The sequence below is a fragment of the Phoca vitulina genome, unplaced genomic scaffold, assembly GCF_004348235.1.
Source record: "Phoca vitulina isolate PV1807 unplaced genomic scaffold, GSC_HSeal_1.0 scaffold92, whole genome shotgun sequence".
Classification (NCBI taxonomy): Eukaryota; Metazoa; Chordata; class Mammalia; order Carnivora; family Phocidae; genus Phoca; species Phoca vitulina.
In genome coordinates this window covers 2,164,468-2,189,723 of record NW_022589795.1, presented here as the reverse complement: position 1 = coordinate 2,189,723, position 25,256 = coordinate 2,164,468, and the positions used below count along the sequence as shown (strand labels likewise).

General features: G+C 55.2%; 1 protein-coding gene and 1 non-coding gene across 6 annotated transcripts; one reads left to right on the top strand and one right to left on the bottom strand.

Annotated features, from left to right (window-relative positions):
• Positions 1-1,270: 1,270 nt before the first annotated feature.
• LOC116627033 lies at positions 1,271-1,377 on the bottom strand. Its single transcript, XR_004298402.1, has one exon. It is a non-coding gene; the product is annotated as a U6 spliceosomal RNA (small nuclear RNA).
• An 8,174-nt stretch (positions 1,378-9,551) lies between these two features.
• On the top strand, positions 9,552-25,256 carry UBTF (upstream binding transcription factor). 5 transcript variants are annotated; one of them, XM_032396560.1, is made up of 21 exons: positions 9,552-9,651; positions 12,590-12,726; positions 14,171-14,346; positions 14,884-14,967; positions 15,065-15,220; positions 17,649-17,713; positions 17,999-18,119; positions 18,481-18,591; positions 18,930-19,063; positions 19,218-19,359; positions 19,670-19,711; positions 19,837-19,950; positions 20,044-20,199; positions 20,580-20,735; positions 20,838-20,948; positions 21,323-21,411; positions 21,514-21,703; positions 22,434-22,481; positions 22,589-22,660; positions 22,755-22,898; positions 22,991-25,256. In XM_032396560.1, the coding sequence occupies exons 2-21, from the start codon at positions 12,669-12,671 to the stop codon at positions 23,114-23,116; spliced, it is 2,295 nt and encodes a 764-aa protein (XP_032252451.1). In that variant the 5' UTR covers positions 9,552-9,651; positions 12,590-12,668; the 3' UTR covers positions 23,117-25,256. The 5 variants fall into 5 exon arrangements, with proteins under 5 accessions (XP_032252451.1, XP_032252449.1, XP_032252453.1 ...); XM_032396558.1 differs by lacking the exon at positions 9,552-9,651 and adding an exon at positions 9,931-10,114; XM_032396559.1 differs by lacking the exon at positions 9,552-9,651 and adding an exon at positions 11,341-11,466.

Genomic DNA, 25,256 nt, shown 5'->3' with positions numbered 1-25,256 from the left:
GAGCCCGACGCAGGGCTCCATCCCAGGATCCTGGGATCGAGTCCCGCATCGGGCTCCCTGCTCAGCGGCGAGCCTGCTTCTCCCTCTGCCTCTGCCTCTCTCTCTGTCTCTCCCTGTCTCTCATGAATAAAATAAATAAAAAATCTTTAAAAAAAAAATAGTAAAGATGGTAAATTTTATGTTAAATGTATTTTACCACAATTTTTTAAAATGGGAAAAATAGGGCGCCTGGGTGGCTCAGTTGGTTAAGCGACTGCCTTCGGCTCAGGTCATGATCTCGGGGTCCTGGGATCGAGCCCCGCATCGGGCCCCCTGCTAGGCAGGAAGCCTGCCTCTCCCTCTCCCATTCCCCCTGCTTGTGTTCCCTCTCTTGCTGTCTCTCTCTCTGTCAAATAAATAAATAAAATCTTAAAAAAAAAAAAAAAATGGGAAAAATAATACATTAAATTAAATAGTATAGCAAAGAGGAAAAAACAAAAACAAAACAAAAAGAACAACAACAACAACAACAAAGAAATAAAGACTTCTGGATTGTGGTCCAGCATATAAGAAGCCTGGAAATCTTCACTCTGTCCTAACAACAAGTAAAAAGCTGAACAAACTGAAAGATCAACAACTCTTCTTAGATCTGTCAGAGAAGTGAGATCACAGGGCAAACTGTCCCTGCCCAAACTGTAGAGACAAACAGGCAGATGCAGAGAATCACAACTTACCTGACCAAAAACCTCCACAGGGAGCAGTGCCAGAGTAGGAAAACCTGAACTATAATTGACGAATTTCTGGAGGCTTCGTGTAGACGTATCTGAGAGGTAAAAACTCCAGGGGGACCCAGTCGTAGGGGGACCCCAAGCCTCTGTGAGTTTTATCTCCAGGGGCTCCACCAGTCCTCACAGTGAATATCAGAGAAAAATCCCCTCATGCAGGGAGAGAGGAAACGGAGCCATTTTGAAATATGCCAGAAGGGCGCCTGGGTGGCTCAGTCGTTAAGCGTCTGCCTTCGGCTCAGGTCATGATCCCAGGGTCCTGGGATCGAGTCCCACATCCGGCTCCCTGCTCAGCGGGAAGCCTGCTTCTCCCTCTCCCACTCCCCCTGCTTATGTTCCTGCTCTCGCTGTCTCTCTGTCAAATAAATAAATAAAATCTTAAAAAAAAAAAAAAAGAAAAAGAAATATGCCAGAGCATTTTGCTCTTTTTTTAAATTTTTTTATTATTTTAATTTTTTTATTAACATAATGTATTATTTGTTTCAGGGGTACAGGTCTGGGATTCAAAAAACATGGAACGCTTCACAAAGTTGCGTGTCATCCTTGCGCAGGGGTCATGCTAATCTTCTCCGTATCGTTCCAATTTTAGTATATGTGCTGCCGAAGCGAGCACGCATTTTGTTCTTCTTTACTAGGTTTGCCCTCAGGAGAAACTATTTTACCAGAGCCTAACCTGCTGGGGTTTTATCAGAGCATAACCTAACTGGGAAGGGAAATATCCAGCTCCAGCCCCCTGTAGCCATCCTGTCCCACCTAAAGGGAGAAAATAAATCAGAAGCATGGTGAAGTTCACTTATGTATGCCTATGTGTAAGTGAAATGGATGGCAGCAATGATACAAGGGATAGGAGGGAGGAATTAGGAATATTTTGTTATTACAAGGTACTTGCAGTACCCATGAAGAGGTAGAGTGTTATTTGAAAGTAGACTTGGATTAGTTGTAAATATGTATTGTAAACTCGAGGGCAACCACTAAAAAAAAGTAGAAAAAAAATGGCATGATAAAAAAGGAGAGAAAATGGATTCATATAAAATAGTTAAAATCACAAAAGGCAGAAAAGTGTGGAAGACAAAATAGAAACAAATGGAAAACGGTAAAAATATGGTAGATATTAATCCAAGTATATCAATGATCACCTTAAATGTCAATGGTCTAACTACACCAACTAAACAACAAAGATTATCAGAGTGGGTCAAAAAACAAGATCCAGCTATACATTATCTATAAGAAATGCACTTCAGACCGAGTCAACTTCAGAAACAAGGAAAGTTGTCAAGGATGGAGAAGGGCAAGAAAACATAATAACACTTAATGTGTATGAGCCTGACAACAGAGCATCAAACTATATGAGGCAAAAACAAATAGATCTGCAAGGAGAAAGAGATCAGTCTAGTATTATATTTGGAGACTTTAACACCCTTCTATCAGAAATAGACAGGTCCAGCAGGCAGAGCATCAGTAAGGACATGATTGAACTCAACAGCACAATGAATAAACTGTATATAATTAACATCCATACACTACTCATCCAACAAGAGCAGATAACACATTCTTCTCAAACTCATGTAGAATATTCACCAAGATATATCATATTCTGGGCCATAAACCACACTTCAGCAAATTTAAAAGAATAGAAATCACGCAATGTCTACTCTCAGCCCATGATGGAACTGAACTAGAAATCAACAGAAAAACAGCTGGAGGGAAAAAAAGCTTTCAAGATGAAGCAACATACTTTTAAATAACACATGGGTCAAAGAAGAAATCTCAAGAGAGATTTTTAAATATTTTGAACTAAATGAAAATGAAAATACAACTTATCAAAATTTGTAGAATGCAGCAAAAGCATTGCTTAGAGAAAAATTTATAGTATCAAATTCAAATATTAGAAAAGAAGAAATATCTGCAGCACCTGGGTATCTCAGTTGGCTAAGCATCGGACTCTTGACCTCAAGGTGGTGAGTTAAAGCCCCAAGCTGTAGGGCGCCTGGGTGGCTCAGTTGTTAAGCGTCTGCCTTAGGCTCAGGTCATGATCCCAGGGTCCTGGGATCGAGTCCCACATCGGGCTCCTTGCTCAGCAGGGAGTGTGGTTCTCCCTCTCCCTCTGCCCCTGCTTGTGTCCCCTCTCTCGCTGTGTCTCTCTCTGTCAAATAAATAAAATCTTAAAAAAAATAAAAAAATAAAAAATAAAGCCCCAAGCTGGGTTCCATGCTGGGCATGGAGTCTACTTAAAAAAAAAAAAAAAAGAAGAAGAGGAAAGATCTAAAATCAATAATCTAAGCTTCCACCTTAGGAAACAAGAAAGAGAAGAGACATTTAAATCCAAATTAAGCAGAAGAAAATAAATAATACAAATCAGAGCTGAGGGGTGCCTGGGTGGCTCAGTCAGTTGAGTGACTGACTCTTGGTTTCAGCTCAGGTTCTGATCTCAGGGTCCTGAGGTCAAGCCCCACCTTGGGCTCAGGGGGTAGTGTGCTTGAGATTCTCTCTCTCCCTCTCCCTCTGCCCCTCCCCCCCAAATAAATAAATAAATAAATAAATCTTAAAAAAAAGAATAAAAATTAGAGCTGAAATCAATGAAATTAAAAACAAGAAATCAATAGAGAAAATCAACAAAACCAAAAGTTGTGTTTTGTTTTGTTTTTTAATCAGTAAATCTCTAGGTAGGCTAACTAAAAAAAAAGAGAAGACACAGATGGCTAATATCAGAAATGAAAGAGAGGACATTACTACAGATCTCATGGGCATTGAAAGGATATACAGGAATATTATAAACAACTCCACAAATTTGATAAATGGATGAAATGAACTAATTCCTTGAAAGGATACAGTCTGCCAAAATTCACACAAGAAGAAATGGACAACCTGAATAGGCCTATCTCCATTAAAAAAATTGAATCAATAATTAATAACCTTTCAAAACAAGAAGTACTAGGCCCAGATGTGTTCACTGCTGATTTCTACCAAACATTTAAGGAAGAAATTATACCAATTCTCTACAATTTCTTCCAGAAGATAGAAGCAGAGGGGATACTTCCTAATGTATTCTGTGAAGCCAGAATTACCCTAATACCCAAATCAAAGATTATAAGAAAACCATAGATCAATATCTCTCATAAATATAGATGCAACAATCCTCAACAAAATATTAGCTAATTGAATTCCACAATGTATAAAAAGAATTATACACCACCATGACCTGAGCCGAAACCAAGAGTCGGATGCTCAACCAATTGAGCCAGCCAGGCGCCCGGCCACTGCCTTTCAGTATCATACTGGAGGGGCGCTGGGTGGCTCAGTCGTTAAGCGTCTGCCTTCGGCTCAGGTCATGATCCCACGGTCCTAGGATCGAGCCCCGCATCGGGCTCCCGGCTTGGCGGGAAGCCTGCTTCTCCCTCTCCCACTCCCCCTGCTTGTGTTACTCTCTTGCTGTGTGTCTCTCTCTGTCAAATCAATAAATAAAATCTTAAAAAAAACAAAAACAAACAAACAAAAAACCCACATCATACTGGAAATCCTAGCTAATATAATAAGAGAAGAGAAACAAAGGAAAAGGTACACAATTCGGGAAGGAAGAAATAAAATGTCTTCGTTTGCAGATGACATGATCATCCATGTAGAAAATCTGAAAGAACTAACAACAATAAAAAACCTCCTGTAACTAATAAATGATTATAACAAGTTTGTAGTACCAAGTTAATATACAAGTCAATCACTTTCCTATATACCAGCAATAAACAAGAGGAATTTAAAATTTAAAATGTATTATCATTTATATTAACACTCAAATAAAGTGAAATACTTAAATATAAATCTAACAAAATATGTATAAGAACATATGAGAAGAACTACAAAACTCTGAGAAAAGATATCAAAGAACTACCTAAATGGAGAGATTTCCACATTCATGGATAGGAAAGCTCAATATTGTTTTGGGTTTTTAAAAAAGATTTTATGTAGGTATGTATGTATTTATTTGAGAGAGAAGCAGAAAGACAGAGCACGAGTGGGGGAAGGGGCAGAAGGAGAGAGAGAGACAGACTCCCCACTGAGCGAGGAGCCCAACACAGGGCCCAATCCCAGGACCCTGAGATCACGACCTGAGCTAAAGTCAGACATTTAACTCACTGAGCCACCCAGGCGCCCCAGAGAGCTCAATATAGTTAAGATGTCATTCTTGCCATTTTGATCTGTAAATTCAAAGCAATCCCAATCAAAATCCCGTCAAGTTATTTTGTGGTTATTGACAAACTGGTTCCAAGGTTTATATGGAGAGGAAAAAGACCTAGAATAGCCAATACAGTATTGAAGGAGAAGAACGAAACTGGAAAGCTGATACTACTCGACTTCAAGACATACTATAAAGCTACAGTAATCAAGACAGTGTGGTATTGGCAAAAGAATAGACAAACAGATAAATGAAACATAATAGCCGAGAAATAGAGCCACATAAATATAGTCAACTGTCTGACAAAGGAGCAAAAGCAATACATTAGAGGAAAGATAGTCTTTTCAACAAATGGTGCTGGACATCCACATGCAAAAAAAAAATTAATTAATCTAATTACACCTTATATCTGTCACCAAAAAATTAACTCAAAGTGGATCATAGCTCTAAATGTAAATCACAAAAGTATAAAACTCCAGAAGATAAGATAAGAGAAAACCTAGATGACCTTGGAAGTGGTGATCATTTTTTAGATACAACACCAAAGGCATGAAAGACATAATTGATAAACTGCATTTTATTAAAAAAAAAAAAGTTCTGCTCTACAAAAGACAATGTCAAGAGAATGAGAAGACAAGCCATAGACTGGAAGAAAATATTTGCAAAAGATATATCTGATAACAGACTATTATTGAAAATACACAAAGAAGTCTTAAAAGTCAACAATAAGAAAACGCACAACCTGATCGATAAATGGGCAAAAGATCTGAACAGACATCTCACCAAAAGAGATCTGCAGAGAGCAACTAAGCATATGAAGATATTTGACATCATATGCCATTAAGGAATTGCAATAAAATAATGCGATATCACTACACATGTATTAGAATGGCTAAAATCCAAAAATATTGACAACACCATTTGGCAATATTATTAATGTCCAATATATTTATATTCTACGATACAGGAATTCCACTCCTAGAAATATACCCAGGAGGAATGAATGCATATATCCTCCAAAAGATATGCACAAGAATGTTTGAAGCATCTCTTTTCTTAATAATAAAAAACTGGATACATCCCAAATGACCATGGAAAGTAGAAAGGATAAAGTGTGACGTATTCATACAATGGAATACTACATAGCGATGAAAATTAAGGAACCACAGCTACATGCAACATCACAAATTAATCTCTGATGTAACGTTGAATGAAAGAGGCTAGGTGTAAAGGAATTACATACATATGATTCCACATATATGAACTCCAGAAACAGGCTAAATTTATCTCTCTATGGCAATGGAGCTCAGAATACTGGTGACATTTGGAGGGGAATATTGACTTTGAATAAGTTTGCTAGATGCTAGAAACATTCCATACCTTGATCTGGGTGGCAGTTATATTATACACGTATAATGATATGCTATGTATACATGTATAAAAATCAAACAGTAAACTTATAATGTGGGCACTTTATTACCTGTAAAAAAGGGAAAAAATTTATCATTTTTTATTTTTTAGCTATAAAAAAAGAAAAAATAGGGGCGCCTGGGTGGCTCAGTTGGTTAAGCATCTGCCTTTGGCTCAAATCATGATCCCAGGGTCCTGAGGTCCTGAGATCAAGCCCCTAGTCAGGCTCCCTGCTCGGTGGGGAGTCTGCTTCTCCCTCTCCCTCTGCCCCTCCCCCCCGCTAGTGCACAAGCACTGTCTCTGCCTCTCTCAAATAAATAAAATCTTTAAGAGAAAAATAAAAAAGAAATAAGGGACAGCAGCTCGGAAAAAAAAGGAAGAATTCTTTATGTCATCATCTTGAATAAACATTAAAAAACAGAACATTTCCAATACACGTTAAAATACGTAACTTTGAAAATAATGTTCATCTGCATACCATCAAATAAATAAATAAATAAATAAATAAAACCGCTCCGCGTTCACTAGGAATTCAAGCACCACACTTGGGTTAATGCGTTCCAGGCACACTTAGGGGTCTGATGTGAGCTGGTGCTGGGATACCAGCAACCAGGGAAGGGCTGGGCCCAAGTGGAGAGTGTGTGGCTAGGATCATGCCTTGTCACCAGCCTGGGCTGGGCCTGTGGAATGCTGAGACTCTGCTTCAAGGTACACGACAGAAAACTGGAAGGGAGGGAGGGTAAATTGGGAGAGGGGGCAAAGAAAAAGGACCAAGGGCAGATTCCCCATGCTCTGGCCCATAGCCCAAGTCCTAGACTCCTGACCTCACCAGAGACGCAATAGATGTAAAACAAGGCAGTTGGTTTCCAAGTGGGAAGAGCGCCAGCCATGATTTTTGCTGCCCAAGGAATGAAAAATCAATAATAATCATTTTTATGATTCATGTTCATCCTGTTTTATTCCAGAGCACTTTACCGAAAGGCCCCTTGTCCCAGCCAAGAAGCTCAGGGCCAGCATCCAGGACACCTGGACTCCAGATCTCTGTGTGGAAGACTTGGAACTTTCTTGGGATCTAAGTTTCTCAATTGTGGCAAGTGACATTGTGGAGCATTCTACAGTTTATATACATCCTCTCAGTTGACCTTCCAACCCCTGGGAGGAAAGCAGAGAACACAGGACTGCTATTCTCATTCTATAGACAAGGAAACAGGATCAGATGAAGTTAAGAGACTTGATCAAACGCACACTGTTTAAAAAGGTGGGGAAGCTGAGAAGCTGGGAGCTGTGACTTCTGACTCCAAACCCTTTGCTCTTTCCCAGTCAAAATAAGAAAGTCAGTCCCTGCCTTCTCTAAGTACAGTCTGAGATGGATTGATCCTACGCAAAATGCCCTGGGTATGTTCCAAGGGCAGAGCTGGATTTGTGGAGGCTTAACTTGTACAATGGAGGGGGGTCTTTAACAAAAATAATACCAAACGATGAAATAAAATTAAGAACAGGGCATTGCACAGGGCCCGCAAATGAGGGGCCATTAGCTCAAGCATCATTAGCAACAAGGTAAATCGGCCTGTCCTACGCGCCCAGCCCTCTCAAAAATCCGGTCACACCAGATCTTGACCGGGGTTTCCTCCCTGTTTGTAAAACGTGGCAGATGTGGGCTGTGGAAGTCCTGGGAAAGGAATCCCATTTCTCCCAGGAGACGAGAGGAATTACAGCAGCAGCGAGGCCGTTGAGTGAGGATGGAAAAGGCCGTGTGCCAGGGCAGAGTCCAAAGGGGCTGGTGACCCAGCCGGCCGCGCTGTGGGCAGCACGCAGTGTGGGCAGCACGCAGTGTGGACGCGGGAGGCCGGCAGCCTGCGAGCCCCCGGCGCCCGGAGCAATGGCTGCCCGGGGAGCGACGGCCCAGACCGCAGGCGAGCCTGTGGGAAGCAGGCGCTCTTCAGTCTCCTGGCTGCCTGCGTTCCTGACAACCCTTCCTCCGAGGAGGGGAGGCAGAGACGGACGACCGCAGCCGTCGGCAGTGGGAGGGTGGATGGTGCTCCCCGCCCGGGCCTTTCGACCCGCGGTCCGCAGGGCGGTGGGGTGCGGGAGGCCTACGCGAAGGCTGCCCCGCGGCGGCTCGGGCGGCCAGGCCCGGGTGCCAGGCTCCCCTCGCGGCTCCCCGCCGCCGCCGCCGGGGGGAGAAGCGCGGGGGGAGCAGCGCCCGCGGCCTGCTTTCCCAGGGCTGGCCGAGCCTTTTTGACAAGCTGATTGCATGGCGGGGATTGGCTGGTCCGGGCGTGACGCCGGTAACAACAAAGGTGGAGTTGGAAGAAATTAGATTAAAGGAGAGGGGAAAAAAAAAAAAATTAAAGGGGGAGCTGGCTGGGGACAGGAGGCAGCGGCCGAGGGGGGCCATGCGCGAAGCGCGGTCTCCCGGCTCCCACTTCGCCCCGGAAGCCCCTTCGCGCAGACCCACCGGGATTAGGCTCTCCACCCCAGCCCCGGCCCAACTACCGAAACCGGGGGGGTCAGGATGGCTGCTGCTTCTTGAGAAATCCCCCTAACTCCCACCCTGACACCCCTTGCTACGGCCCAGGGGGAGAACTTTTTGCTCGGACACCTCGGATCCTAAACCCGGCGGAGGTGAGGGGCTTTGAGAACAACGAGAGGCTCGCTCTAAAACCCGGAAGGCCCTCGCGGGGAGCCGAGATCCGGCGAGGCGGGGTGCTCCCCCGGTTTTTCAATGTGTTGCAAATCTAAGAGCTTCTTTCTTGCCTTTTTTTTTTTTTTTTTTTGTAACACCCCCCCCCTTTATCCCCCACCCCCTCGCTTTGGCTTCAGGGTTGCAAAAGCAAAGAGCAATAAAAAAAAAAAAAAAAAAAAAAAACCGCGCACACACTCAGACACACACCAGTGGCGACAGGGGAGAGTTGGAAAGACGCAGGAGAGAAGCAGGAGGCAGGAGGCAGCGGGGAGGGAGCAATGGGAGCGGGAAGCAGGCAGGTTCCCTCGCAAATCCCCCTCCGGCCCCACGTCGCTTCGCCGGCCCCGGCAGGGGAGCAAGGAGCCGGGCTAGCAGATGGAGGAGTGGAGCTCGCTCTAGGCAGCGGGCTTGGCCGGAGAATGGAGGAGCCGCCAAGCGACGGGCTGATTGGAAGAGAAACGCAGAGCGATGGAGGCGGGGGTAGGAGGACGATTTCTCTGCGGGGACTGGCGGCGGCGTCTACGCCCGGGTCGGGCGCTGCAGAGCTTGGCTAGCTTTCAACCCGCGCTCGCCGGCTCCAGCCCCGCGCGCCCCCACCCCCAGCCCTCCCGGCGGCTCCGCAGGTGAGTGCGAGCTGGGGGCAAAAAACCCCAAAAGTCTCAACACGCCCGCCCTGCCCCCCCACCAAAAAAAAAGAAAGAAAAGCATTTTTTCTTTTTCTTTTTTTAATTTTCGTGCAGCCCCCATCGCGGTGGGAGGGAAGGGGGTGAGGCTGAGTGGCCCGGAGGAGGCGGAGGGGCCAGGCGAGGCCGGGGTGGCCCGGGAGGCGGCGGCGCCGAGGCGGCTCTGACGGGCGAGCGCTCGGAGCGGCGCTGCGCTGCGCCGAGGCGGGCGGGCGGGCGGGCGGAGCGGGGCGGGCGGAGCGCGGCGCGTGGGGCTCGCCATTAGCCGTCGCTCCGCTTCGCCATCTCGGGCTTTGTCTGGCGACTCGCTGCCCCGGCGTCGGCTGCGGCGGAGCTGCGGCTCCGCTCTTCGGCCCGCCGCACCCCTCGGTGCCCCTGGCCCGCGCTCCCATTCACACGCTCGGTAAGTGAGCCCGGGCTCCGCGGATTTCGGGGGAGAGGGGTTGCTGCGAGTGGCGGCGGCGCCGATCTCCATGCGCCCGGGCAGGCCTGGGGAGCCATGCCGGGCTGGATTGAACCGGCTCCCAGCGCGGGTCCTCCGCCGAAGCCCGTCGCTCCCTCGCCGTTTCGGGGTGTAAGGAGCAAAGGGGATTTTTTTTTTTTTTAATTTGCAGGGAGGGCATTTTGTACGGGTAATTTTTTTTTTTTTTAAGTTTCGTGTGTGTTCCGTTCGGCAGCAAGGGGACCGCGAGGTAGGCGCCGAAGCCTGGCGCCGCGATGGGCGTGCGTGCGCCCCAAGCCGGTGGCCACGCTCCGGGGAAGAGGGTGGGCGCGGAGCGCCCGCTCCAGGAGGCGGGAGAGGGGAGCGAAGTGAGGACTGCCGTGAAGCCCGAATCTCAGCTGGGAGGACTTGGGGGAGAGCTCCGAAGCAGAGCTGCGGGCACCCCTCAGCCTCCCCGACCGCCGGGGGGCCCTCCGGGCACCCTCTCTGCGGCCGCGCCTCGCGCCCTCCCTCCCGCGCCGGCCAAGCTTGCTAGTTCCCCCGCGGGTCTGGCGAGGTCGCTCTCGGCGCCCGCCCGCCCGCCTCGGCTCCGAGCCCCGCCGCCATCCGGGCGGCTGCGTGTCTCCCTGCCCCGGCCCCCCCCCTCCCCGGCGGCGGCGGCGGCGGCAGCAGCAGCAGCAGCAACAGCCGCCGCCGCCGCCACCACCACCACCACCAGCACTACCACCACCACCCCCCTCCCCTCCTTCCTTCCCTCCGCCTCGGCCGCCCGGGTCCCCCCAGCTCCCGCCCCTCCTCCCAGCTGCCCCCCGCGGAGCCCGCCCGGGCAGGCTGTGGGAGGGAGCGGAGCCGGCGAGGCGGGCGGGCTGGCGCTCGCTCCCCGGGGGTCGGTGTGCGCTCTACGGGGAAGGACGCGCTCGCTGCCCCGCTTCTCCCGCCCCCCCTCCCGCTCCTCCTCCTCCCTTCTCCCTCCTCCTCCCCGCTCCGGCGGCGGAGGCTGCGGCGGCGGCGGGGGGTGTGCGAGCTGAGGCCGGGGCCGGCGGGCGGGCGGCGGGCGGGCTGCCTGCAGGCGGAGGGCGCTGTGCTTTGTGCTTTTCGCCGCGAGGAGCAGCAGGCAGCAGCAGCCACAGCCGCCGCCGCCACAGCAGCAGCCGCCGCCCCAGCGCCGCCGCCGCCGCCGCGCCCGGAGGAGGAGCCGCTGCCGCCGCGGGAGGGAGCTGCGGCTGTGCCCGGCCGAGCGGGGGAGGGCGCCGCCGCTCAGAGCCGGGGAGGGAGCCGCCGGAGCGGGAAGCCCGGAGGCCGCGCTGCGCCGGGTAACCGAGGCGGCTGAGGACGCGCGCCGGGGTCGGGGCCAGGCGGCGGGGAGCGAACCGCGGGTGCCGTAGACGCCGGGGGGGAACCCGGGGCGCCCTCCAGGCAGGGGACTGGACGAAGGAGGATCAGGGCACTGGAGAGGACGCCGAGAGCCGGGGGAGGGGAGGGCAGGAAGCGAGGCCCGAGCCGAGCCCCGGCCGCGGGCACAGGAGCCCGCGCTTCTCCGAGCCGGCAGGCGCAGTTCTCGCTGGCCGCCGGAGGGGGCGGCGGGGCCGGTGAGCGCTGCGCCCCCGCCTCGCGGCCGCCGTCCTCCCGCCCTCTCCTTGGCTCGGCTCCCCGGAGGCCGGGGCGGGGGCGCCGGCGGGGCTGGGCCGCAAGCTCGGGGGAGGAGGCGGCGGTTCCCGCCGTGGTCGCGCCTCTGCGCTGGGCTCCTCCGTGCGCGTCGGGGTGGCTGGACGGTGGCGGCGCCTCTGACCGGGGTGGGTGGCTCGGGGGCGGGGGGGCAGGCTAGGCCGCTTCTCTCCGGCTGCTCGCCCGCCCAGGCGGGCGGGGACGGCGTCGGGAGCCCGAGGGGGGGGGCGGCGGGAATCCGGATCCGGTCCCCGGGGGCGGTGCGGCCGCTGCACTCCCGGGCTGGCGGCGGCTGCGCTGCGTCCGGGTCCCCGCCGGGTTGCGGAGGCGGGGGGAACCGGCCGGGGGGAGGCGGGAGGAGGAGACTGCAGCGCGTGCCCGCTTCCGCGGCCGCGCGCGCCCTTTACCCGCCCTTCCTCCTCCCCCGCCCTCCAGCCTGGGGCCTCCCCGGGGCGGGCGCACAGAGGAGGAGGAGATTTTTTTTTTTTTTTTGGCCGGGGTGGGGGAAGGAGGGCGGAGGGCGGGCGCTAGCTGCACGCGGGAGCTGGGAGCAGTCTCTCGCGTGGGCAGGGGAGGGCGCACGCGGTGGAGCCGGGCTGCAGGGGGGGGGGTGGCGCACTCCCACACCCACCGACCCATTAGGTCTCCTGGGGTCTTGGCAGGGTCTCCGCGAGAGGTGGACTTGTGCCCCCCTCCCCTTTGGGGGAGGGAGGAATAGAAAGTCCCTCAGCTCGCATCCCGCCTGAGTGGGGACTGGTGTTTCTCGTTAAGGGTGAGGTGGTTTCACCGCGGGTTGCCCGGCCAGCACGACCGAGGAGGTGGCTGGAGGAGGCGGCTGGACGGCTGAAGAATGAACGGAGAAGCCGACTGCCCCACAGACCTGGAAATGGCCGCCCCCAAAGGCCAAGGTAGGAGCTCTTGAACTTATGTGCTCTTTTCCCACATGGCTGGCTGCAGGGCCCACTCCCCTTCCAAAGGGGTCGTCTGCATTCTCTGAATTGAGATGAGGGGGGACATCTTCAGTTTTAGGAGTCGAGTTTGGCCAAACCCAAGTTATTTGGCCTTGAGGCTATGAACCGTATTTTTCACGCTCCATTCTTCGGTTAGAGCGGGAGAAGGAGGCCTGTGCCAGCCTTCTTTCTGGGGTCCCCAGGCAGGCCAGAGTGTGTCCTGTCCTCACCCAGTGTCCTGGAATGGGAGGAGAGATGAGGAATGCGGGGGGAAAGGGGACAAGAAAGGGATTGGGAAGGCTTTTCAGGTGTTTTATTGTTATTCAGAGGACAAGGTTCTTGGTCAGGCAGGTGGAGAGAGAGGGTATTTTGGTGGTTTGAGACTCCAAGCCAGAAGGAGGTCCATAACCAGACCCTACCCCATCCAGTGGGGATCCTGTGTGTATGAGGGCAGGGGGTAGGATGAAGCTGAGCATCTGGCCATGACTGGGGGACACTGGGAGGAGAGAGGATTATTGGCCCATGTGACACACCGTGTGGAAGCCCTGACCCAGGTTATCAGATGCAGATGCAAATGAAGAGCCCTTTTGACTCCTAGCTCTGGATGTCTGTTCTCCCTGCTTACCTTCCAGGGTCGCTACCCTCCAGAGAGGCCTACTGGAGCTGTATTTCAGTGGCCGGAAATAGCTGGTTCAGACCCCTTTTTTGGCCTCCATGGGGAGTTGGACCCAGAAGACAACTCAGAATTCTGGGGGTTCTCCCTGGAGCCAGGGCCGTGACAGCCTTTGCCCACCTGTCTGTCTTGCCTCCCAGCTGTCCTGTATGGTTCTTCCATTTCCATTCCATTTTTCTTACTTGCCCCAAATTACTCACATCTCTGACGTTAGTTTATGGTTGTGCAGGAGAGAACCGTCTGCACGGGTTCTTACTTCCCACACTCCATCCTCAGTCCTTGCACATCTATGGGATCCACCTAGAGCTTAAACTAGGCAACACATTTAGATGTGTTGTGCCTCCCTGCTTCTCTCCCCTCTCCCAGTAAGTTCGCTGCTGGCCCACCAGGCCCCAAATCACCGCAGCCTCATTTCTTTCTCTTCCCCACAATAAATAGTAGCCTGAGGTAGTGTGGCGTGTTAGAAATGATCATGGTTTTGAAGTAAGCCAGACCTGACTTCAAGTCTGGCTTTCTAGGTATGATGCTGTCTGAACTGGAATTCCTGTTCTAATCCATATGGTCACAGTTTTCCCTTATGACTAGATCATGTCTTGTCTTTGCCTTCAGATCGGAGGTAACCAGGGATTTGGGATGCTCTGGGAAAGAAGGATTGAGCACTTAAGGACTGGGGAACAGATGAGGGGAAAGCATGAGCTGGGCATGATTGCTTTTCTTACCCCTCCCCAGACCGCTGGTCTCAGGAAGACATGCTGACTTTGCTGGAATGTATGAAGAACAACCTTCCATCCAATGACAGCTCCAAGTTCAAAACCACCGAGTCACATATGGACTGGGAAAAAGTAGCATTTAAAGACTTTTCTGGAGACATGTGCAAGCTCAAATGGGTGGAGATTTCTAATGAGGTAACTGAATCCCTCCCCCCCCTTTCCTGACACATCTACACGAACCCCTGCCTCAACCTTCCTGGTGGGGGAGAGGAAACAGAAGTCTATAAACAGGAAGGAAAGAGACCAGGCGAGGTGCTCATGTGGTCGCCCTTGTGCATTTGGGAGGTGGCACGGTTGACAGCGCCGGCCTAGAGTTCTCAGTTCTGCCACTTTCTAGCTGTGTGGCCTTGAATACTTACCGTCTTGGAGCTTCTGTCGCCTGAGCTGTTCTGGGGATTGAATGAGGTGCTGGCATGGACAACACGTCGAGGTCAGGTGGTCACCTTGTTGCTGTCCTTTGGTGTGTGTGGACTGCCTGGTCCTCTGCCGGAGGCACGGGCCAGCGCCTCGGTGTCAGGGGCTGAGTGGTGGCTGTTGGCCTCTGCCCTTCCCCCTTTGATAAATTCAGTCTAGTGGAAAATAGAGGAGACCCGTTGGAAAAGGGGGGTATGCTCTGGGGTGGTGTTTCCCTTTCCGAACTTCCCCTTGCACTCACCTCCTTTCTTCCTCCAGGTGAGGAAGTTCCGAACATTGACAGAATTGATCCTTGATGCTCAGGAACATGTTAAAAATCCTTACAAAGGCAAAAAACTCAAGGTGAGTTTCCAGGAGGAGGAGCATGACATGTAGGAGAGGAATGGGCCAAAGAACGGATACTGTCTGACTTTCACCATGTCCTTGACCCTCCTTCCAGAAACACCCGGACTTCCCAAAGAAGCCCCTGACCCCTTATTTCCGCTTTTTCATGGAGAAGCGGGCCAAGTACGCGAAGCTCCACCCTGAGATGAGCAACCTGGACCTGACCAAGATTCTGTCCAAGAAATACAAGGAGCTGCCGGAGAAGAAGAAGGTGGGGGGAGGGGGGTGAAACGGGGAGGAGGGAAAAGGCAGGGAGCAGCTGGTGCAGTGTAGGTCAACTGTGGGGGGAGGCTTAGAGGGACTTGGCATCGGGGGGGTGGTCAGCAGAGCAGAGTGTAGGGCCTCGGGCAGCCACACTCGATCTCCTCCCGGTCCCACACATGGTCAGGTACAGGGACTGTCGAAGGCATAACGTGGACTGCGGCAGGTGCTCAGTCCAGCCTTTGACCCCACAGACAGTCCACAGTTTCTGTCACACAGCTCGGCTTCTGTCCTCACATGCTCTGTCAGGCTGGCCCAGCGGTTCATCCTCTGACGTTTCCCACTGTGGTCTCATCTGATGCACGCAGTATCCCCATACAGGGAACCCCTGGAGAAGGGGTTATTCTGATTGTGTGGGCACAGAACTGAGGCTCAGGAGGGACTCGTGTCCTGGGTCCCCCCACTAGTGACAGCGGAGCAGGACCCGGGGGCGCTTCTCGCTGCCACATCCACACGTGAAGTGGGCTTCCTTCCTCCACGCACACGTTCGCCCGAGGATGCCCCGTGTCCCTTGTGGCCTCCTGCTGTCCCGGGCCGTCAGAGATCATTGACCTTGGGCAGAGGTTACCCCAGTCTCCCAGGCAGGGTTGGACCCAGTCCTGCACGGTGAGGTCAAATGGACCCTCCCTGGGGTTTGCAGCCAGGCCCTGAGCGAGATGGGGGTGGGGTGGGGAGATGGACAGCAAGGGTGCCGGGCTGCGAGGCGGAGCCACGGAGAGGGGTCAGTGAGGGGCAGTGGGAGAGAGAAGCGGGCACACTGGGGGAAGAAGAGACCGAGCCGCACGTAGCCAGCTCTCAGGAGGCGGCACTGGCCGCCGCCCCACGCGTAGCCCTCCGTCTTCCCGGTCCGTGCACTCTGGCTGCAGCCTCACGTGCCCCCTTGGTTCTGCACCCGAAAAGGAGCCAGCTTGGCGGGGTGAAGCCAGCTGTCTCCACTGCCGCCCAGGCCCAGCCGGGGTAGGAAGTGGCGGAGTTCTCCTTGGCCCCTCTGACGGGGAGGGCGCAGAGCAGACCGTACACACGACACCCAGACACTCAGGGTGTGGGAGGCAGAGGCCGAGGGTCCCAGGACCAGGGGGGGCTAAGACACCACGCGGTAGAGCGGACAGGGTGCTGGCCTGGGCGACCCAAGACTTGGGCCCGTTCTCGTGACTTCCCCTGAATTGCTGTGTGTGTGACCTGCGGTAAGTTCCTTCGTTTCTCTGGACCTGGTCTTTATCTGAGGTGCGGAGGGTAAGCCCGACCCTGTGCGTGACTTCTTGTTCTGTGTGAGGAGGACTGAGACTCGGGCAGAGTGGACTGGGCTCTGTTCCCCGTTTTCTGCAGGAACCACAGGGGAAAGTGAGGCTGTCTCTTCCTGTGCCTGGTGCCTCTTCTGGGAGAGGCAGGGGTTGAGCTCAGTTGCTGTGAGCCCCTGGACCCTTCCAAGGCTGACTCTTGTGACTCGGGGAAAGGGAGAAAGGAGAGCTGGACGTTGAGTGGTAGCCAGTAGAAGAGGAGAGGAAAGGGACCGGTGGGAAAGGAAGGGTGAGGAATGGAGAGGCAGAAACAAAACAGGGAAGTAGTCGGGTGATGGCGGGAGGGGAGGCCAGCCCTGCAGAAGGAGGTGGAGGAGAATGAAGAGAAGCCAAGGCAGAGGAGAGCCAGTGGGGTGGGGGAGGGAGGGCTGGAGGAGCCTGCCAGCTAGGAGCCGGGAAGAAGGTGACAGGAAGGGGTTCAGAATGGGGAAGGCATGTGAAGGATAGCCAGGGGACCGGAGGTACCACTCTGGATCGGGAAGAAAATCCAAATTCAGGAGACCAGTCTGTTAGAGTGTCGTTTACATTGCAAGAATTCACTCTGGGTGCCTTCAACACCGTCTCCCCTCAGGCCTTGAAAGCAGGACTCAGCCTGCCCCCTGGCCCTGTGGGCCACCTTGGAGGCAGCAGACCAATGCCGGCTGCCACAGACATGGGAGGAGGGAATGATAGGGGCAAGGCCTACACCACCTCCTGACTCATCATGGGGAGTTCTGCGGTGTTGGGGAAACTGGGGGAGGTAGGGTTGGTAGGGTCAGGGGGAGTCCCAGCCCTGTCACTGCTCACTGGGACTGGGTGAGGCCGGGTTCCACTTCTGGGACTCTCCCTCTCAACAGGAGGGACTAGGATGTAGAATGTGTTCTGGGAGACCCCAGTAGCTCCCACTGTTTGGTTCTAAGCCAACAGTCTGGGCTACGGTTGAGTCTCCCCAGCCCACTGGAAGGCAGGCCACCATCCCCTGCCAGCTCGCGCCACCCTCGGTTTGTCCACGTCACCGCTGGGAGGCAAAATAGCAAGGACTCAGTGGCTTTTATAGCTCAGGCTTTGGGTCGTGGATGACCCCATCCCCTCCTCCCCCAGATGAAATATATTCAGGACTTCCAGAGAGAGAAACAGGAGTTCGAGCGAAACCTGGCCCGGTTCAGGTAAGGCAGTGGAGCCCAGAGGAGGGCCACAGGGCACTGGGTGTGGCAGGATAGGGTAACCCCGACCAGAGCCTCGGGCTTGCCATCTGTGAGGCATGGAAGACGGATGGGTCACGTGTAGACCCTAGTGGGTCATGCTCAAGGGCAGGGACAGGTAGGTAGCCACTGTCCCACTCGGCCCCAGTTGATAGGCCGCCGAGCCTCGGTGGGTGGGGCAGCTAGCCGGGGTCTCCCTGGCAGGACCCCCCAGCACCCGCTGACTGTCGCTCCCCACGCCCTGGCTAGGGAGGATCACCCTGACCTAATCCAGAATGCCAAGAAGTCGGACATCCCCGAGAAGCCCAAAACCCCCCAGCAGCTGTGGTACACCCACGAGAAGAAGGTGTACCTCAAAGTGCGGCCCGACGTGAGTGTCCGGCCGGGGGGGACGGGGAGGGTGCGTGGTGGTGGCCAGGGGGGAGCCGCGCCAGGTCGGCCGGGCACGGTGCAGGGGAGCAGGAGAGGAGGCCCCTCCCCAGGGCTGGGCTGCATGGACAGGGCCTGGGCCAGCTGGCGTGTGAGTGCGTGCGTGTGTGCGTGCGTGCGTGAGCCTGTCCCCTTGCACCTAGGCGGGACCCCCGCCTCTCCACTTTTCCCCTCCTGGCCTGTGGGGGACACTCATGTGACCTCCTGTGGCCTGAGGGGGCGGGGGCCTCTGTGCCCCCCTCCCCCCGCCCCTCTCCCTGCCCCTGGCTGCCTGTGTGTGTCTGACGGCTTTTGGTTTGCAGGCCACTACGAAGGAGGTGAAGGACTCCCTGGGGAAGCAGTGGTCTCAGCTCTCGGACAAAAAGAGGCTGAAATGGATTCATAAGGCCCTGGAGCAGCGGAAGGAGTACGAGGTTAGGCTTCCGCTGCGCTCCTCCCCATCCGGCTCTTCAAGAGCCTCTGCCCTCTGACTCTGGCCTCCGCACTCTGCGGGAGGCAGTCACTCCCTGTCCCTCCATTGAGGGAGGGGCCTTCTGGGCCCCTCACCTCTGCCCCTACCTTCCCTGCCCCCCCCCATGAGATCTCAGGCTAGGGCAGGGCAGGGCGCCATATCTCGTGTGACGTAGCAGACACACGGCCACCCCCCAGCTTTTGCTCCCTGCCTCCCCTCCCCAGCGGCTCTCCCCCCCCCACCCTGGCCCCGGCTAACCCCACACCCCGTTGCCCTCCATTCCCCCACCTCACTCTGCAGGAGATTATGCGTGACTATATCCAGAAGCACCCTGAGCTGAACATCAGTGAGGAGGGCATCACCAAGTCCACCCTCACCAAGGCCGAACGCCAGCTCAAGGACAAGTTTGATGGGCGACCCACCAAGCCACCTCCGTGAGCGCTGCCCTGGGGTGGGGGTGGGGGGTGAGTGGGCCAGTGAGCATCTGGGGAGCTCGGCCAGGCTCTGAAGCCGAGGAAGCCAGCTGCCCTGGTCCCTCGGGGAGGCCGCTCAGGGAGGACACGTCTCCTTCCCTGCCGGTTCTGACAGGAACAGCTACTCGCTCTACTGCGCCGAGCTGATGGCCAATATGAAGGACGTGCCCAGCACCGAGCGCATGGTCCTGTGCAGTCAGCAGTGGAAGCTGCTCTCCCAGAAGGAGAAGGATGCCTACCACAAGAAGTGTGACCAGGTGAGCTGTGCTGAGGAGGACTTCCGGAGACGCGTAGGCCTGGCCTTGGGAGTTGAAGCAGGAGGTCTGACCCCGGCTAGGGTCAGTCGGTTACTGGGCAAACGGATGTCGGGCCCCTGCTCCAAACTCGGTGGTGTGTTGGGTCTAGCACCTGGGCTGCTCAAGGCGGATGGCCTCAGGCCTCGTGTCTACGGCCCGTAGAGGGAGTCGAGGCCCTGTCCAGGCTGTGCACATCTTGTAGAGGGTGATTGTGCCTTGAGAACCAGCGGGTCCGCCCCCAGACTGACCCTGACTCCCCCCCTTTTTCCAGAAAAAGAAAGACTATGAGGTGGAACTGCTCCGTTTCCTAGAGGTGAGTGTTCCTGTAGGTGGGGCATCGGGCAGACGCGGGCCTTGGGATTAAGGCCCTTGGGACCCCCTGGGAGCAAGCTGGCCACCAGGCGCACAGCCCCATGCCACCTCTTGTCTCCGGACCAGAGCCTGCCTGAGGAGGAACAGCAGCGGGTCCTCGGGGAGGAGAAGATGTTGAGCATCAACAAGAAGCAAGCCACCAGCCCAGCCTCCAAGAAGCCCTCGCAGGAAGGGAGCAAGGTGCGCAGCGGGCACAACTGACTGGGGGTGGGGGGGGAAGTGGGGCTCCCCGCCAACACCCCCAGGACCCAGACCTTCTTTGTCCACCTACAGGGCGGCTCCGAGAAGCCCAAGCGGCCAGTGTCAGCCATGTTCATCTTCTCTGAAGAGAAGCGGCGGCAGCTGCAAGAGGAGCGGCCCGAGCTCTCGGAGAGCGAGCTGACCCGGCTTCTGGCCCGCATGTGGAACGACTTGTCGGAAAAGAAGAAGGTCAGGCTCCCTCGGCCCACAGGCCCACGGGCTCAGGGCCGGTCCCGGCCGCTCCTCCCCCAGGGGCTAGCTGCACTTCCTCAGCCTTGGCCTGTGTGAGCCACACGTCTGCCTGGGCTCAGATGCTGAGCCTGGGAGCTCCGCAAGCCGGAAGGCGGGAAGCTGTCAGCCAAGGGCCCGGGCTCCCCAGGGAGCAGAGCCGGTTGGCGCGCTGAGCCCCAGGCTGGAGACATCTGCACCAGCCCACGCCTCTGAGCCTCTGAGCCTCTGAGCCGCCCCGCCCTGGCCAGGGCGGTGGGGGGAGCCTTGCGGTGCTGGACGGGGAGCGTGCGCCCCCTGGGGGCGGCCGGAAGGCTGACGCCCCTGCCATCCCTCCGCAGGCCAAGTACAAGGCCCGGGAGGCGGCGCTGAAGGCCCAGTCCGAGAGGAAGCCGGGCGGGGACCGTGAGGAACGGGGCAAGCTGCCGGAGTCACCCAAGAGAGCTGAGGAGATCTGGCAGCAGAGCGTCATCGGGGACTACCTGGCCCGCTTCAAGGTGGCAGGGGGCCCGAAAGGGGTTGTTCCGCAGCCTGCCCACGCGGGCCACCTCCAGCCCCAGGTGACCCCTCCCATAGCTGACACCCCTGTTTGTCTCCAGAATGACCGGGTGAAGGCCTTGAAAGCCATGGAGATGACCTGGAACAACATGGAGAAGAAGGAGAAACTGATGTGGATTAAGAAGGCAGCCGAAGACCAAAAGCGATACGAGGTGGGAAGAAGGGCTCTGCTGGCCTGCTCGGTGGGCTCGGGGGAGCCGGCCGCCTCCCTGCGCTTCAGCGGCCGGAGCACCCTTTCCTCGGTGGGTGGGCCGTGGAGCCAGGAGCCCCAGCCTTGGTTGTGTGACCCTGAGCAAACGTCCCACCTTCCCGCTCAGAACCTCAGTCACATGTCCGTAGATGGGGGCGGTGGTACGTGTCCCGTGAGTGTAGTTGTGATAGCACTTGGGATGGGCGGCGCCTGCCCCAGGTGTGAGCTCCCCGGCTCTGCCTCGGTTTCTAAGGCACTGATGGCCTGGGGCGGGAGGCAGAAGTACTTCCGGGTGGGGGAGTGCAGCGAGCGTGACCCTGCCGGGTGTCCCCGCAGAGAGAGCTGAGTGAGATGCGGGCGCCCCCCGCTGCTGCAAACTCGTCCAAGAAGATGAAGTTCCAAGGAGAACCGAAGAAGCCTCCCATGTGAGTCAGAGGGCCGGAACCCACCCTGGCCGTGGGGAGGGTCACGGTCGGAGGGTTGCTGGGTCGGCGTCTTAACCCTCCCTGCGCCGCCCCACCTCGTAGGAACGGTTACCAGAAGTTCTCCCAGGAACTGCTGTCCAACGGGGAGCTGAACCACCTGCCGCTGAAAGAGCGCATGGTGGAGATCGGTAGTCGCTGGCAGCGTATCTCCCAGAGCCAGAAGGAGCACTACAAAAAACTGGCGGAGGAACAGCAGAAGCAGTACAAAGTACACCTGGACCTCTGGGTCAAGGTGAGAGGGCTGGGGACCCTTGGAAGAAGGAGGCATCGTCTGGCTGGTCTGCATTCATGATTTCATTCAGCGTCCGAGCAGGCCTATAGGGTAATGATTGCTGTCAGAGAAACCGAGGTTCAGAGAGGTTATGTAATCTACCGAAGGTCACGCAGCTAGTAAGTAGAATAATCCAGATCAGACTGCCTTTTCCTATCTCCAGCTGGGACCGGCTCCCCTTCTGCACCCTGAGTGAGCAATCAGATCTGTAACATGGGGAGGGTCACCTATGTGTTCCCCAGCTATCCAGGCAGGTTAACCAGCGGCCCTGGGAGATAGCAGGGTGTAAGTGTCCAGAGATTTGGGGAGCCCCAGACCCCCTCATCTGTGGCTCCAGGCTTGCGGGGTGGGAGTGTTGATACCAGGGTGTGGTGATGGTTGTGGGGGCTTCTCTGAGCTGAGGAAGGAGTAACTCTGGAGCCTCCGCTTGGGCAGAACAACAGGAGGGACACGAAAACCAGTAGTCCTAGGGCGGGGTAGCCCAGAAAAGGGTTCGGGGCATCTCGAGAAGTAGTATTGGAGCTGTGTTCTCGGATCCTGGGGGGGCTGTCTACAGAGACCCAAGGTATGGGGAGAGCAGCAGGGGCAGAATGGGGTCGTGGTATGTGAGGGCTTAGCCTGCTGCCTAGCGCTTGGTCACCTGCAGATTGGGTGGCGTTCCAACCTTTACCTCCCCCTCTGTGTCCCACAGAGTCTGTCTCCCCAGGACCGGGCAGCATATAAAGAGTACATCTCCAATGTGAGTCTGGGAGCAGGGCGGCGCCGGGGAAAGGGAGGGTTTGGGGGGGGGCGATGTCTGGAACTCAAGGCCGCTCCCTTTGTCTGTGTCCCCATCCTTTCCCCCAGAAACGTAAGAGCATGACCAAGCTGCGAGGCCCAAACCCCAAGTCCAGCCGGACTGCCTTGCAGTCCAAGTCGGTAAGGAGCTCCTCCCAGACGGGGTAGGGTGGGGGGATCCTCCGTGCCTGGAGGGGTGTGGCCGAGACCACTGATGTGCCTCCGCCCCTCCCAGGAGTCTGAGGAGGATGATGAAGAGGACGAGGAGGATGAGGACGAGGATGAAGAGGAGGAGGACGAGGAGAACGGGGACTCCTCTGAGGATGGCGGGGACTCCTCCGAGTCGAGCAGCGAGGACGAGAGCGAGGACGGAGATGAGGTCAGGCGGCGGGGCGGGGCAGTGGGGGGAAGGCGGGTGGGGGGCTTGCCAGGACTGCCACCTGGTGACCGCATTCCTTGCCCCCCCCCCAGAACGAGGAGGATGACGAGGACGAGGATGACGACGAGGAGGACGATGAGGATGAGGACAACGAGTCTGAGGGCAGCAGCTCTAGCTCCTCTTCCTCGGGGGACTCCTCGGACTCTGATTCCAACTGAGGCTCAGTCCCACCCAGGGCTCCCCTCCCCAGCTGACCACCTTTGTTTCTCCCCCATGTTCTGTCCCCTGCCCCCTGGCCTCCCCCACTTTCTTTTTCTTTTTTTCTTTTCTTTTTTTTTTTTTTAATCCGGCGGGGGAGGGGCTGGAGGAGCCCAGGCCAGGACTCTGCAGCCTCAGAGACACCAGCCCTGGGGGGCCCTCCAGGGAGCGCAACCATCAGACTGAGCCACCACTGGACCGGCCCGGCCCAGCCCTCTTCTGCACTTGCGGTTCCGTCATGGACAATGGACCTGGGAGTGGGGTGGGGGGGTCCCAGAGAGTTCGGTGAGGCCCTCCACGCCTGCCGCCCGACCCATGGGAGGGTGGAAGCTTGGGGAAGACCCCTCCCTTCCCAGAGGGGCTTGCCGACTGGACCCCTACATTGGAACTGGAGGCAGGGAACGTGGGGGGAGGAGGGCAGGAGCCTCAGAGAAAACGGGCGCTGCCCCGTAGCCCTCTCCCCTGCCCTCTGCAGGAAGGAGCTGCCTGGACCCACTCGCGGGGGGAGGGGGCAGAAGTGTTTTTTATATATGTGTATATATTTTTTTTTTTAAGCTCTGAGCTGTCAACGAGACGTTTCCTACCGATCTCGGCTGCCGTCTCTGTTGTCATTTCTGGGAGAGGGAGGGTTTAGGGGGTAGGTTTGGGACTTTTTTAAAACGGTCTTGATGCGAATGGAAAAGTGTGTGCGCGTGTGTCGCCTGTACATAGCATGGATGCACCTGTGGATGTGTGCATAGGCGTGTGTGTGTGTGCGTGCGCGCGTGTGTAAGAGAAGGGGGAGCCCACCTCAGTCTGTGAATCTGGTGAATGGGTTGGTGAGGGCCAGGGAGACATTGATTCTGGTGGGAACAGGCTGGGGCAGCCCCTTTCTCCACATTCTCTGCTTTGCCTAATCTCTGATTCAGTTGGGGGGGGGGGGTACTGAAACCACTCTAACTTTCCTGTAGCTGCTTCCCTCGAGGGCCACGTGACTCTGAGCCCGCTGCTCTCCAGCGGGGCATGGGGAGGGGGCCAGACTGGGTGAACCTAAGAGCATTTATTTAGTGGGAAAGGCCTTCCCAGTTCACCTGAGAGGTTGCCTGGCCACCTTAGGCTCAGAAACTGGGCTTCGAGAAATATATTGGAAGCTCTTAACATACACCCCCTCCTGCCTTTCCCTAAAACCTCCAGAACCCCCTACCCCCATTCCCTTTGATTTCTCAGGTCTGCTCCCTTCCCCACCCCTCCAAACCCCCCAGCTGGGGAAGGGGTCTGCAAAGGCTGCTTTTGCAGCTGTCCCTCTAACCCTTCCTGGCCATCTCGAAATTTCTGGTACCCTAATTCCTTGGACCCTTAATAAGCCAAGCCACCTTATCTCTGTGGATTGAAATTTTTACTTTTTGATTAAATTTTGGCGCTTTTTTCCCCCCTTACAATCATGTCAATGACCTATTTAGTTGGGGCTTTGTGCTTTTCCGCCTTCTCCCTCTGAATGAAAGCCAAGGGGTGGAGGAAGAGTGGGAATCCACCCAGGGGGTGGGATGGGAAAGGTGGGTCCCACTCCCAAAGGAAAGCAGACAATCTGCTTTGCCTTGGACGTGGTGCTGGGGGTGGGGGAATTAGGGGAGGATACTCCCCACTCCCACTCCCCTTCCTTTGTCCTGACCCTGATATAGGGGTTCATAGGTTCTATTTCTTCCCAAGAGCCCCTGCAAAGAACCCCATTTTCCTGTTTGCCCCTATACTGTTGTGTTTTAGTGGAATGTGTTTTCATTTAAAAACAACTTTGAATGGGGCACTTTTTTTTTTCCCCGTTTTAAAAATCGAAAATTCTTACAGTACGAACAGGGCTGTGGGGATGGGGGTGTTGGTGCTGTAAGAGGTCACTCTGAGTGCATTTTGGCACTGGGATGGGATGGTTGGAGTGGGAGGACCCCCCCCACTCTCTCCCCTTTTTTTCTAATATTTAAGGAGTGTTTTTGTAGGTTTCAGCAACAACCACAACTTGAATTTGTATCATGGGAGGTGGGAGGGAATGTCTTAGAGGTGTCTGCCTAAGCTTAAGGCCAACTGTAGAAGTTTTGTTTTCCCTCTTTTTGTACAATAAAGTGAAAAACA

Bases quoted from the DNA above. Each gene is read 5' to 3' on its own strand.
- UBTF (XM_032396560.1), top strand. From the start codon at position 12,669: ATGAACGGAGAAGCCGACTGCCCCACAGACCTGGAAATGGCCGCCCCC. The intron at 19,712-19,836 runs GTGAGTGTTCCT...TCTCCGGACCAG, and splicing joins AACTGCTCCGTTTCCTAGAG to AGCCTGCCTGAGGAGGAACA. The intron at 20,736-20,837 runs GTGGCAGGGGGC...GTTTGTCTCCAG, and splicing joins ACTACCTGGCCCGCTTCAAG to AATGACCGGGTGAAGGCCTT.